The sequence below is a fragment of the Nicotiana tabacum genome, chromosome 22, assembly GCF_000715075.1.
Source record: "Nicotiana tabacum cultivar K326 chromosome 22, ASM71507v2, whole genome shotgun sequence".
Taxonomy (NCBI): domain Eukaryota; kingdom Viridiplantae; phylum Streptophyta; class Magnoliopsida; order Solanales; family Solanaceae; genus Nicotiana; species Nicotiana tabacum.
Genome location: NC_134101.1, coordinates 60,377,996 through 60,391,521, shown reverse-complemented (window position 1 = coordinate 60,391,521; position 13,526 = coordinate 60,377,996). Strand labels below are relative to the sequence as shown.

Sequence of the window (13,526 nt, the reverse complement as noted above, 5' to 3'; positions counted from 1 at the left end):
TTGATCGGTTTTTTGACCGACCAAAGTTGGTCGGTCGACCTTGATCGGTTTTTGCCGAATTTCTAGTAGTGAATCTTTCGAGTTATGAAAAATAAATGGTGCTTGAATTATTATTTTATGAAAGTCAAAATTAACATATGTTCTGTAGCTTTTTAATGATCTTTGACAATTAATGGAGTATATATTACTCAGAAAGTAGACATTTTGAAAACAGCGAAAGAATTCTCGACAACTTCATGTATAATCAATGTACATACATATATATATATACTGCTCTTAACATTCCATAATCGTGGAAGATAAGATAAGAAATTGTTCACATACTAAAGGAGATCACAAAACAATTATTTGACTGGTAATATAGTTTCTTAAGAATATATTGCACATTTAGCTCTCATCCTTATAAAATTATGGAAAGTCTTCTGTAGAAAATCGAATTGAAATAGATATACGTACCAGGAGAAAACGAAAGCATTGCTAAATATGAGGAGATAGGCCTAACTTAGAAAACATGTTCTAAGCTACTTTTATTCTAGTCATCTAGATATATATATGCGTATATTATTTTGCTTTTTTTTTTTATAAAAAAAAAACAAGAATATATACGCTCTCTCCAAAGCGGAACATGCTAAAAGAAACATGTTCTAGAGTAACATCATAGGTGGTGGATATCACGTTTGAATTTGTAATATAGCCATTAGCCATAACTATTGACATTAACATAATTAAGTTGTTGCTCTAACTTGAAGCTCCTAACAGATAATTCCTGTTTCCAAAATGAAGTACAACACTAATCAAAATAAAGATAATTAAAATTTAAAAATACAAAAATCCAAGCATGAAATTAGCAATGGAATAGTGTGCCAACCGTTTGGTGTTCAGTTTGTATTTTATTTCCCTTTCCCAAGAATTAAAAGGAGGGAGAGTCAAAAGCCAAAATACCAAAGAAGGGAATTCACTTTTATCACCGGAATATTCTGGGCTTTAGTCTCAACAAATTCATTTACCCAGAGTCTTTTTATCTCTTCGTCTACGCTTCCTTCTGCTCGTTGCCTTCACCTTTCCCTCTATTGATACAAGTGAGTTCGAAACCCTAGTTTCTGTGCAACCCAAGTTTTCTTAATTTCCCTGTACCTATCTTACTGGGGTTTTCTTCTGAAATCGTTTGATTCCGATTCAGTTGACTGATTTGCTTGTTATGATATTTAATCTTTAGTTTGGCATTTTTTAATGATATATCATTTGCAATTGTGCTGATTGATTGAATTTTGTTTCACTCTTTTCTATGCTCCTTTGCTTCTTTTTATGTGTGTTTAAAAGTCGATCTATTTATTATGGTGGATTGATTTGATTCTACAGATTATTTGACGGCTGGTATACCACGATAACAGAACTTACTTCAGTGTTATCTGGATTTGGGAGCCTAGCCTAGTTTGTTAGGTCATTCGAATTGATAAAGTTCATAATTGTATGGGTTGACTCAGTGGGCGAGATGCCACAACTTCGAAGTTCGAGTCACAATGGGGTAATTAAGAACCACAGTTGATCCTTACGGTGCCTAAATAAAAAAAAATTATTTGGAATTCTTTTGGTGAGCTGTAGGACTACCTCAATTCCTTGCTAGCACGAGGATGAATGATAAGGTTGCTCTGGTATAACCTTCTTGAGGAGGATTCAATGTCTTGTTAGCTAAAGCTAAGCTATGCAAACGAGAACAATAAGGGTGTGTTTAGTATGAAAGGAAAATGTTTTCCATGAAAAATATTTTTCTGAAAAAATGTTTTCTCGGAAAATGACTTGTTTTATCACTTATTTTACCTTGTTTGGTTGGTGAGTGAAAAACTTTTTTCGGAAAATATTTTCTAGTGTATGGTTAAAGACTAGAAATTTTTTGTTAGAAAAATAATTTTTATGTTACTCTCCTCACCTCCCTTCCCCCAAATCCCCATGTTTCCTGTGCTCTCCCCCACCCCTCGCTCAAATACCCAACATTTTCAGGATTTTATTTTCTTCAAGAATTTAATTATTCTTATAAAAATTCATACAAACCCAAAGGAACTAATGTGCTGCTTTACTTTTTTCTTAAAAAAACAATGTTGAAATTTGTGCTCCATAACTAAAAAGAAAATACTCTTTTTTTGGTTAAAAAAAAAGTACTCTTTCTACAACAGGAAAAGAAAGTACTCATTCTATTGAAATAAAAAAAAATTACTTTTTACTACATCATTTTGTTAAAATAAAAGAAAATATTTTTCCTACATAATGAAAAGAAAGTACTTTTTGTTGAAATGAAAGAAAATACTTTCTTTTGGATCATGAAAAAAAAATACTATTGTTAAAATAAAAAAGAAAGTACTTTATCTACAACATGAAAAGAAAGTACTCTTAATAATATTTTTATTTAAGAAGGGTGAGGGTGGGTGGGGATGGAGAATAGAGTGGGGAAGGTTGAAGAAGAGTTTTGGAAAATGTTTTCCCTTCTTTTGATAAAGAAAACATTTTCCTCCAATTGAAGGAAAATGAGTTCATGAGCAAAATATTTTTCAAAACATTTAAACCAATCAAACATGGGAAAATTGGAAAATATTTTTAAATGTTTTCTTCATACCAAACACACCCTAAGTGACTAATATTACAGTCTGGTGAGTGGGTTTTTCATGTCTTTACTGTTGAGTCAAGCCATGTTTATGTGCAAAAATCATGTAAACCATGGAGCTAATTGGCGTATTGATTTGATCTTGGTTGTGGTAGACTTTGAACTTTATGTATTTTTAATCATATAATCTTTGATGTTAACATGAGTGCCAACACCGTCTTGGCTTTGTTCTTTTTCTTCCTGGTTTAACTATCTACCAACATAGATTATCAGAACATGTTTGTCACTGCAGGTTTTTTCATCTTAGTTCAGTGAAAGTAATATTATACGTGTTAAATTAGAATTTGAGGATGTAATGTAAGCCATGGATGTCATTTGGTCAGCTCTTTGTTGCTTTCTTTTGTTCTTTTGTTTTTCTTTTTGAATAGTTAAACCTTAAGAGTGCTGGTTTGCATTTCTTCCGTTTCACTAGATCCATTGAATTCGATTCCACCCAAAACTGTCTCACTTCTCAACCTTACAGCTTGCAAAGCATTTCATTCTTCTTCTTCAAGGTTACAGTCACTGCTGGAACTAATCGATATTGATTTGAGAAAACAAAGACAACTCTCACCCACAACAGAGGTCTCACAGGGTCTTCCATCACCACCAGTTCATTTTGGTTCGGTTTTTTTTTTTTTTTTGGGGGGGGTGGGGGTGGGGGTGAGGGAGATGTGCTGTCTTTGTCGGTTATGCTATTTTATTAGTTTTCATGCTGCATGTTACACCCGGATCAGTCTGGCTTTGCTTCTTTTTTGTACTGGAGACCTATATTTGGTGGATTCCTTAATGCACTTTATTCAAATGACTGGGTGTTCTGCCTGTGCCTTCAGCCATATGCATTTCATGCACTTTTAATGTGCATCATGCTGATGGACTCCTCTCTTGTCTATCTGGTTTCTCGACTGCAAGTTCAATTGACACCTCCTTTTCAGAGTAAATTATTTTATGCAAATCTTGCTTTAGTTATCTTAATATCCTTGAAAGATTCACTTGTCTCCTACTGTGCCACAAATATGTTAAAAGATCAAACAATTTTTCTTGAGATGGTAAAATAAGGAAACAAATCATACAAGTGTATACTTTTAACAAAATAGAAGTAAGTAGCAGACCTGCTTAATGGATATTAACCATCCTAACGTGGACCAGGTTAAATTGATTAATGCAGGATGTCAGAAGAAGCACCTTTCTATCCCAGAGAAAAGCTTGTTGAGAAGCAAAAGTTTTTCCAAAGTGTTCACAAGCACACATACCTGAAAGGTCGTTATGACAAGATCACCTCAGTGGCCATTCCAGCTGCTTTGGCAGCTACTGCTTTGTTTATGATTGTGAGTTTCTTTGCAATTCTGTAGATTGCCTTATCCTCTGTCTAGAATCAACTCTAATCAGACTCTGCATGATGTTTTCAGGGGAGAGGGATCTACAATATGTCTCATGGCATAGGTAAGAAGGAATAAATGGTGGCGTCTGCTCGACCATCGTTCCTATGGCAGCTGAAGTTCGAAAGGGGATATTTCAGACCTGTTTGTTCGTTTGTGGACTTACTTATTAGTTGCTAATACTAGTTAGACGCAGACAATAGAGCGTGCCAATATATGGCATATGCCATCAGTACTCAGCAGCATAAAACATTTCCTTATCTGTTTCGGTTTATGCATATTTGTATTAGACTATGTTGGTGTGGAAATCAGCATGTCAACTAATGCATCTTCCTTTATAGTATTTCGAATGTTAAAAAGCATGTCAAAATGAGAAATCCCAGGCCCTCTTTGACCCTTGTATAAGGTGTGTCTAATCCATTGCAAGGAGAGTAACAATAGTCGCACTAAATTAGAATTTAAATTTTGTTATGTGCCCTTCACTTTAATCCTTACTACTAAATTATCCTGCTACGCTTTTACCTTGACCTGTTTTCACTTGTACAATATGACACTACTGTAAATATTTTATGCTAAAGCATGAGGCTTTCTAATCTCTAATTTATTTTATTTACTCTAGTTCTATTTGATTTTCAGTATGTACTAGCAATAGTAAGATATATTGGAGTATATTCTTTGATCAATGTTTGATTATTCTTGATAGTATTACCCACGTTTGTTTACTCTTTGAATGTTTTATACTATATTTATTCAAAATCAAACACTATATAAATTAGATTACATTCAATTTATTATTAATGACCATTTATTTAACTCAATTATATCTCAATAAATCATTACTTGATACTAAACAAATATGCGACGTTGTTACTAAAAGCATCACCCTGATCTGGTCCTTTGTCATATACAATAAAATCCAATTAAAATTCATTTTGATATTTGTAGGGTCAGTCGACCAGTGGCGGAGCCACATGCACCAAAGGGGTGTCAACCGACACCCCTTTGCCGAAAAATTACACTGTATAGCTTGGTAATGATTTTTAAAATATATATATATATATATACTATATAATGACACCCCTTGACTTCTTGGTGGGTTTGTTTCTTTATATTTTGACTCTCCTTAATTAAAATTCTGGCTCCGCCACTGCAGTCGACCAATTTTAATCTAAAATATCAGTTGTCAGCAGCATTGACCTCTTGTAGAATTCTCCGGTCATTTTGCCTATGTCTACTTCTAAGAGTTTGAGTAACATGAAGTCCTAGACATGGCAGAGGCCCAGGATTGACCATTTCATGCAGTAACCTCCAAAATTGGTCACTGCTGAGCTAGAAAATATTGCTTCAAAAGGAACTTTGTTCTGTTTTTCTGCATTCACCAAGTTTCTTTATATACTCTAAAGAGGAATCAAGTCCCACACTGAGCTGAAAACTCAGACAAATGTGTCTATAAGTATCCAATCAACAGCATCTTAGCTATATACTAAAATCTGAAACCTTGTTGAAGCCTCTTTACATCCAATTTCCATCCTGGCTGCTTCATATTACTCCACTCCCAAGCACAACATTGTTACAACAAAACATGGTATATTCTGCTCTTCAATTGATGCCAAGTTCTGGATTGTACACTATATGCTATATGTAAGTAATGCTATCTATATATACCACTTACATGAATAAGAGATATCGTGTTAAAAAGAAGAGAATAACAAACCTATCCATTCTCAGCTCTACTATCGCTAAAACATCTCAAACTCAATATCCTCTCCTATACTTTTGAACTCTTTTTGAGGCTTGGCACTCTCCTTGTTCTGTTGGTTGGTATCAGGGATTACATTTCCCAAGTCACAGAATCTAGGCAGTTCTGGAGGTGTTTCACATCGTATTAACGCCCAGTTCAGTCCCTCGAAGAAAGAATGCTGCTTTATCTCTGCTGCCCCTTTCTCAGCTCCCAACCTATTCTCCGGTTCCTTCTGCAACAACCGTCTGATCAAATCTCTCGCACTAGAGCTAACCATAGGATATGCAGGGAACTTGAGACACTGAGAAACCACGTTGGCTAATGTATCCTCATTTCCTGGTCCTTTGAAAGGTGTCCTTCCATATAACAGTTCATATAGAAAGATACCAAACATCCACCAATCTACTGCACTGCCATGACCTTCTCCTTTGATGATCTCTGGTGCCAGGTACTCATGGGTTCCTACAAACGAGTTGGAACGGGCATCGGTTGGCTCCACTACCAGCTGTGGCAAAGGTGTGACTTGTGCAGCAATATCCGCTTTTAGCTTACGTGTCTTACCTGCTGCAGATAAAAATCTAGGGGTGAAGCAGGACACTTGCCAGGATGGATGTAGGCAAAAGGGATCTATGCAGCTAGATTCCGAGCATGGACTAGACGTCTTTGGAGGCTTAACGACAGGAGATGATGATTTCACAACCATAGGATTAACAGCACACCTAAGAGACAAATCAAAGTCGGAGAGCATGATATGACCATCTTCTCGAACCAAGACATTCTCTGGTTTTAAGTCTCGGTATATGACTCCAAGCATGTGAAGGTATTCCAAAGCAAGAAGAACTTCAGCGACATAAAATCTGTGTAAAGAAACAGCAAATGTCAAGGTCACATAGAAAACCACTTAAACTGCATCTAGTCGAGATTTAAAATGACAAGATGCACTCCCATCACCAGATTACAAAAATATATTAGGAAGACTTGTCCAACAAAGTAACATATAAAGCACAAGATCTTCTCTCAAACACAAGTTTTTTGGAAATTTATCAAGTAAAATTTGAAAGGGTAGGCTCGACTTGTTAGGTAACTTTAAGTAAAAGAATGACTGGAAAGACAGGTTGCATATCCCAATTCATTCACCAGAAATTAACTCAATAAAGTCTCCATAAAAAGTGGGAACTCACTTCCGGATGCGAGGGTCGGAAAATGGAATGATCAAAGAGAAGAAACAAAAGGAAACTGGAGGAAAATTAGACATAATTTGACATAGACTAGACCCCCTGAGCTTTCCGAGAATTACGAGGAACCCCCTCAAGCTTTGCAGAGAAAGAGACTTCCCTATAAGTTCAATTGACTCCCCTGATTAAGTCAAATTTTGTCTTAAGGTCCCAAAGTTTGGAGAAACAAACCTTTATCTCAACTTTGATAAGCCAGTTTCTTGACAAAAACAATTTTTGGCTAAAGGTATTCGAGTCATTTTATAGGTTTTCACTGATGGGCGTCAGTATTAAGTGTATATTGAAAACAAAGACTGATGTTATCAGAAACCATGGGAACAGTATTATCTTTTTTCTTGTTTCACACGGGACATACAATGCAATTGGAAGAGAAGGATATTTTTTGAAATCTCACAAGCTTGATCTGCTTGAAATCCAAATCAAAGAGAGAAGTTCTCTAATATTTCCTGTTTTCTTGTACTGAACCTTGGTTCTTAATATCATTTAACCTCCATATTTACACAAGTTAAGTTCTATTCTTGTTGAATAATTCAAGTTAGAGCATAAAGCAAGCTATTATCCATCAGCAAATAATAAATAGAAGTCATTTAGGGGGACGCAAAAGAGATTCTAGTAGACCCTTGAAAATAGAGATTCTCTGAAGTCTTAACATAAAGGCCCTAAGACATGCATAACTTCTCAAACAGATAGCAATCGCGAAATATAAGAGTGACCACAAAAATGTATATAAGCACCTATACTACCTGTTATTAGCAAAGAATAGTTCTACCTGGCTGCTTGTTCAGAGAAATTCTTGTTGGGTTGCTTTTGTCGGAGTACATGGAGATCACCTCCTGGACAATATTCCATCACTAAACATGAATATTTGTCATTGGTAATATGGGCATAGAGCGTAGGAAGAAATGGATGATCCAGTATTTGCAGTATTTCTTTTTCAGTCTGCGCTCTTGTCATCTTCCTCCTGCTGGTCAGAAAGTCATTGTCCATAACTTTCACAGCAAACAGACAGTTTGTGCCCATTAGTTCAGATAGATAAACAGTCCCAATGTCCCCTCCGCCAAGTTTTTTAAGCAACTTAAATTGCTTCAAACTAATGTTTCCATACTGCTTCTGAACACAACGAATGGCTTCCCATCTCAAATCCTTGGACATATGAGGTCGACAGCCACTGCGGCTAGACCCACTGCGATAGCTTTCTTCGCTAACGCTCGTGGTGCTGCTATAATCCCCGATGCTACTCTTTGAACTTTGAGATATCTCCCCCTTTTCTCTTGACAATGATCTTTCATCACCTTTTGTAACTATACTTCTTGTTCTGTTACAACTGCTTGAGCTGAGACCAGGTTTGGCAACACTTGCATCCAGCATAGATGAACTAACTTCTATGCTATTAGCACAACATGATTCTGAAGATTCCTTATCCTCTTCTTTCTGATTATTCCTCAGTACGTGTTCAGGTGTCTGACAAGCAATCTCACTTGTACTACAACTCAAATCATTGTCACCATTAGATTGCTTGGAACTGCTGGTGAGAACAGAAGCGACTTTCTTCTTAACAAAGGTTCTACTTCTGGAAACTGGTCTCATCAGATTTGGACTGCTAGAAGTAGGTCTGATGACTTTATTTCCAGTACTAAAAATAGATGAGCAAGAAACAAGATCAAAATCTCGTGCCTGCTTCTTGTCTGCTGGGATTACAAATGTCGGAGCTTCATCTGGGGATGGCATCATTTGGGCTTCAACTTTATTAGCAGAAGTGGCAGTTGAAGAATGTGGTAGTTCCAAAACATCTTTCTGCTCAGACACTTCTTTTAAGTAACCAGAACAAATATCAGTTGAGTGTGGAAAAGCCTCATCTCCGCCTGAAATTTCACTTATTTTTGCACCATGTTTCATTGCATCTTTAGAAAGATGGCAAGAATAGGCAGCATAAGTAGATTTTTCTTTAATGGGCACATGTTCATAGTCAGTAATCTTATCAGAAGGATTTGACATACTCATATCTGGGATGAGGGATATCTCCACTAAATTCCCTATACCTTCGTTGACAGTATGTTCAGGGCCATTAACCTGCACAGCGATGGGCCTGTAAAGTCTTTTGGCAGCCCCTGTCTCTGAGACACCTGACAGCCTGGACGCTTTTGACGACCGCTTCTTCACAGCCGCAAGCTCTGATGCCTGAGAGATGCATAATCCTCTGAAGGCCTGCTTCAAACTTGCAGGCTCAGAATTATCAAAACCTGATGCTCGAGCGGGGCTACATCTCATTGGTCTCTTCATTGCGCTTTTATTCAATGCATCTTTGACACCTCTATGGGAAGTCCTAATTTCTATAGCTTCAAACAGTTTGTTAATATCATCCTTCATACAATACTGTTTACCAGTGTTCAGGATATCATCATCCATTTTAGATTCAGGATTTAAGTCCTCTATTGACTCCGTAATTTCACTAGTACCAGGCAAACCGCCCATTGCTTCTAGATGCATATCTATGGTCAAAAGCAAGTTTGATGTGGCCAGTAAAGTCTATCTAGCCCATCTCAGCAAAGCAGTATGAAGAGAAAGAAGCACACAATTGGAGCAGTGCATTAGAAGACCTCCAAAATGGTTGTTGATCATATTCAATTCCAAGATGAAAAAGTTTGGCAACTACCTCTTGACTGCATTCAGTATGCAGCATCCATTATCTGCTACAGATGAAATAGTTCAGCAATTTAATGATGAACAATCAATTCACAAGAAAAATTGAGCCATTTAAAGCCAATAAAAACAATTTATAGCACCCACAAGTTATGTCTTTTCCAGTACTTCTGTTTTAATTACTGCAGTTGGGAATTGAAGATAAAGGACTATGCAGTTTTCCATATTATAAACCTATTGACTAAATTCATGCCATGGTACACCTATTTATCACATCTACAGACAGTTGTTCATATGTAGACAATGTCGAAAAACAAATCTGGGTAGACTTTACTACTCTAGACAACCACCATGAAGACGAGTTTAAGAACAATAAATTTCCAACATATCGTTTATTTTCTTGCACATTCATTAATGCTTAAAGCTGTGAACTCATATGACCTGTTCACTTTTCTATTTCATTTTAAAATTCTAAATTTCATTAGTTTTTCTATATATACAGCTCCAGCAATTTTGTTAACATTTGTTTCCCCACAACAGTTTCAAGAAAAGCTTCAAATGATAAATAAATCCACCAAAATAAAGCTAAAATCATCCAAAGATTCAGTCAACAAATCTGTGATACATAGAACTTATTAGCTAATATAAGGGGAAATGACATACAAGAAATACTTAACATTAGAAAAGGGCTACCCAGAAAAATTAAAAAAGATCATCTCTATCAGGATCAAACAACAATAATATTCCAGCTTATGAAAAGAAAAAATCAACAAACTGTACTGTTATAAGAAAAGCCCAAAAGGGAAAAAAATATCAGCAAATATGATGTCATATTTCAATCAGTAGCAGAAGAAACAAAACCCAGAAAGGAAGACCATCTTAAAGGCTACTGTGAACATTCAAAAAGAAGAAAGACAATACTACATAAAGTTTCTACCTTTAAACAAAATATGCTCAAACATAAAATGAAAAGGCACACATGTACGGAAAAGAAAAGAGATGAAGCAGCAACCTGAAACAAGATCAGCAGCAAAAAAAAGGAAGCTAAATCTTCATTGAAGAAAGAAGAAGAAGAAGAAGAAGATGGGTGTTATTTCAGGGTGAAGGGGCAAAAATTGAGAAAGTTGAAAACTTTGAAAGGAAAAAGAGAAAACCCCAGAAGTAATTACTACTACTTTAGAGAGAGAAAAGGGGGAATGTGTGAAATTGAATGAGGGAAGTGGAACAAGGGAGTTGAGGGGGGGAAATCACGCACTGTTCTTTTCCTCTGTATGTCTTTCTGTCTCTCTCTGTATATAAATTTCCTGTGTTTGTGGAACTCCAAATTGGCGGAAAAAAAGGAAAGCGTACTGTCAAGACGAAGACGACTAGTAGTAGACTAGAGAGATGGATTTAAGCTCCTTCCATAAAGTTTGAGAGCTTTTTTTTCAAAAAATATCTTTTCGTTTATAAATTATAATTATTTTTGGTAGATTTTAAAAATAAAATCTTCAAATCCCAAAAATATATTTAGAATAATTTTTTAAATTTTCTACTCACAAAACTTCAATTTTTTTAAAGTAAAATATATATCCAAACACAATTTCAATTTTCAAAAATTATTTTTCATCTTATATTCAAAAACTCATTTTGTTTTTTAATTTTCAATCAAATATATGTCCAAACGCTAGCTTAATATCCACTAATAGCATAATTTTTTATACTATTCAGTGCTGTTCAACTAATAATAAACATATGCTCTGTTTTATTTTTTAATTTACTAATTTTACTTATTAATTACTCCTATCTTTTAAATGATAATAGTATGAAAATAAATTCCTTCCCAATGTATAAAATTAAATTTGGAATGCGAATCGTACTTATGGAATCTCATTCATTGAGAAAATATATGAATAAATAGGGTTAAAACTAACTTTTTTATATATTATACATTGTGAAAGCGCCTTGACAGGTGATAAATGTATTCTAATATTTCTTAAATCCTCTTGCTAGAATTTCTCGGTCCGCAATGGCTTCGTTGTTATAAATTGATGACTAATGTCAAAATAATTTGATTATGATAGATTTTGTGAATATTATTATACTTAAATAAAGTGTAATAGGTGGAAACAATTCATATGACTGACTCCATTAATTAATAAAAAAATTTAGTATTTAGATGGATAGTTGGAAAATTTCGAATTGTGAGTTAAGTTCTTTACCTTGAACAGTTACTTTGGAGCATTAGGGGCTTTCCTAAAGGTAAACCAAATTCAAAGAAGTTGTAGAAGTTCAACCAAAATTATGCCTAATATAATAAAGTCAAGTTAGTAAGAAAAAGTTGTTACAAATTGTTTACCAGCATTTAGAAGAGAATCATGTATTAACACACATATATATAATAATAATAAGGTGTTAAATGAACAATAAGAATATTACTATAATTTAATATAGTACCTGGGAGGCAAGGAAGGGGGTGAGGAGGGTTTGAAGCAGGGGACATAAGGAGGTTGATGGAATAATGTGTTTTTGACTGTTTATTCATCTTTTTACTCTTTTACATTTGCTTTTTTATTCAAATTGTGACCTTTTTGGTTACTATTTTCGTTAGGGAGAAAAAGTTGAGCTGGAACTTGATCATTTCTTCTCCATTTCAACTCCAAAGTTGGAAAGAGACTCGCTTCTACTTTTAGACATTGACAAAACATATAAGGATTCAAATATTTAGGGAATAATAGAACCATTTCACTCAAAGAGAAAGTCTATAGGGGTACGTAGGTTAATTCATGGGACCAAAACCTTAAATCATACGATGTGATATGTACCTTGAAATTGCTTGTTCCACAACCACAAACTAAATATTTTTTTCTATGCTTTTGATCATATTCAAACTTCACTAATTTGATTAATTTGTATTTGTGTCAGATAGACGACACACTATGAGAAGTAAAGCGCTTCTTATCCAAAAGTTCTCTATTCTCAAGGATCGAATCGAATTTCTCTGCATAAAAGCAGAGAAATCTCAACGTCCATCGCACTACACCCTTATTGTACAAGTAAAAAGTTGATCTTTGTATTGGTGTACTCATGAGCAAATGTCATATGGATTTGCATTTCATATATGTTATGATTTAGATGCATAATCATTCGTATAACACGCCCATATGAAATTTAATTATACCATTCAATATATGCCATTATAACTATATTTGAGTGAACACCACATCTACTCTTAACATTAGCTACCGCTATTTATATTGTGTTTACTTCCTAATTTAATCGTTGGAACTTTCCTTTGGTTATAACCCTTCACATAATCTTACCTCCTATTTGAACATAGATTTTGACTCCATTTTTTAAAAAGAAATTGAAAACATTGTTTGTTTATGAAATATGATTATGTTTTGGGGAGGGGGAAATTGAAAAATTTCCAAGTTCCCAAATTCTGATTTAGGGCAATTTTTGGGTAAAATTTTTTTTTTCACTCACAAAACTTATTCTTTTCTTCAAATAAAATGCATGTCCAAACACAAATTTAATTTTTAAAAATTATTTTTCAACATAACTTTAAAAACTCTTTTTAAGTTTCAATCAAATCTAAGTTGAAACGCTAGCTTAGTATTAGGTTATTCGTTCTGCTTGTCCCCTCTTCTTTGTTTACTTTGTCTCCTTCTGTGTGCGCTTTTTTCACTATAAAATGACACTATGACAGGACTACAACCCAATTCATAACCCAAGGAGTAAGCAACATATGATTTTAACTTCTTCGAAAAATCATCCCGTAAAACATGACTAATTGTGGAATTGTCTTTCAGCAAACCATTACCGACTGATCATATGGAGTTACCTTTTATTAAACCGAATGATTTTGTTAAAACATGTGAAATAAAAATAGTTAGTGATTAACAATTTTCAAA

At 34.7% G+C, this 13,526-nt stretch overlaps 1 protein-coding gene across 2 annotated transcripts; it reads right to left on the bottom strand.

Annotated features, from left to right (window-relative positions):
• Positions 1-5,581: 5,581 nt before the first annotated feature.
• Positions 5,582-11,005, bottom strand: LOC107798842 (protein kinase G11A-like). 2 transcript variants are annotated; one of them, XM_016621872.2, is made up of 3 exons: positions 10,643-11,005; positions 7,760-9,677; positions 5,582-6,612 (listed from the first exon to the last, which is right to left on the bottom strand). In XM_016621872.2, the coding sequence occupies exons 2-3, from the start codon at positions 9,475-9,477 to the stop codon at positions 5,754-5,756; spliced, it is 2,577 nt and encodes an 858-aa protein (XP_016477358.2). In that variant the 5' UTR covers positions 9,478-9,677; positions 10,643-11,005; the 3' UTR covers positions 5,582-5,753. The 2 variants fall into 2 exon arrangements, with proteins under 2 accessions (XP_016477358.2, XP_075099959.1); XM_075243858.1 differs by having other exon boundaries at positions 7,760-9,680; positions 10,643-10,995.
• Between the last annotated feature and the right edge of the window lie 2,521 nt (positions 11,006-13,526).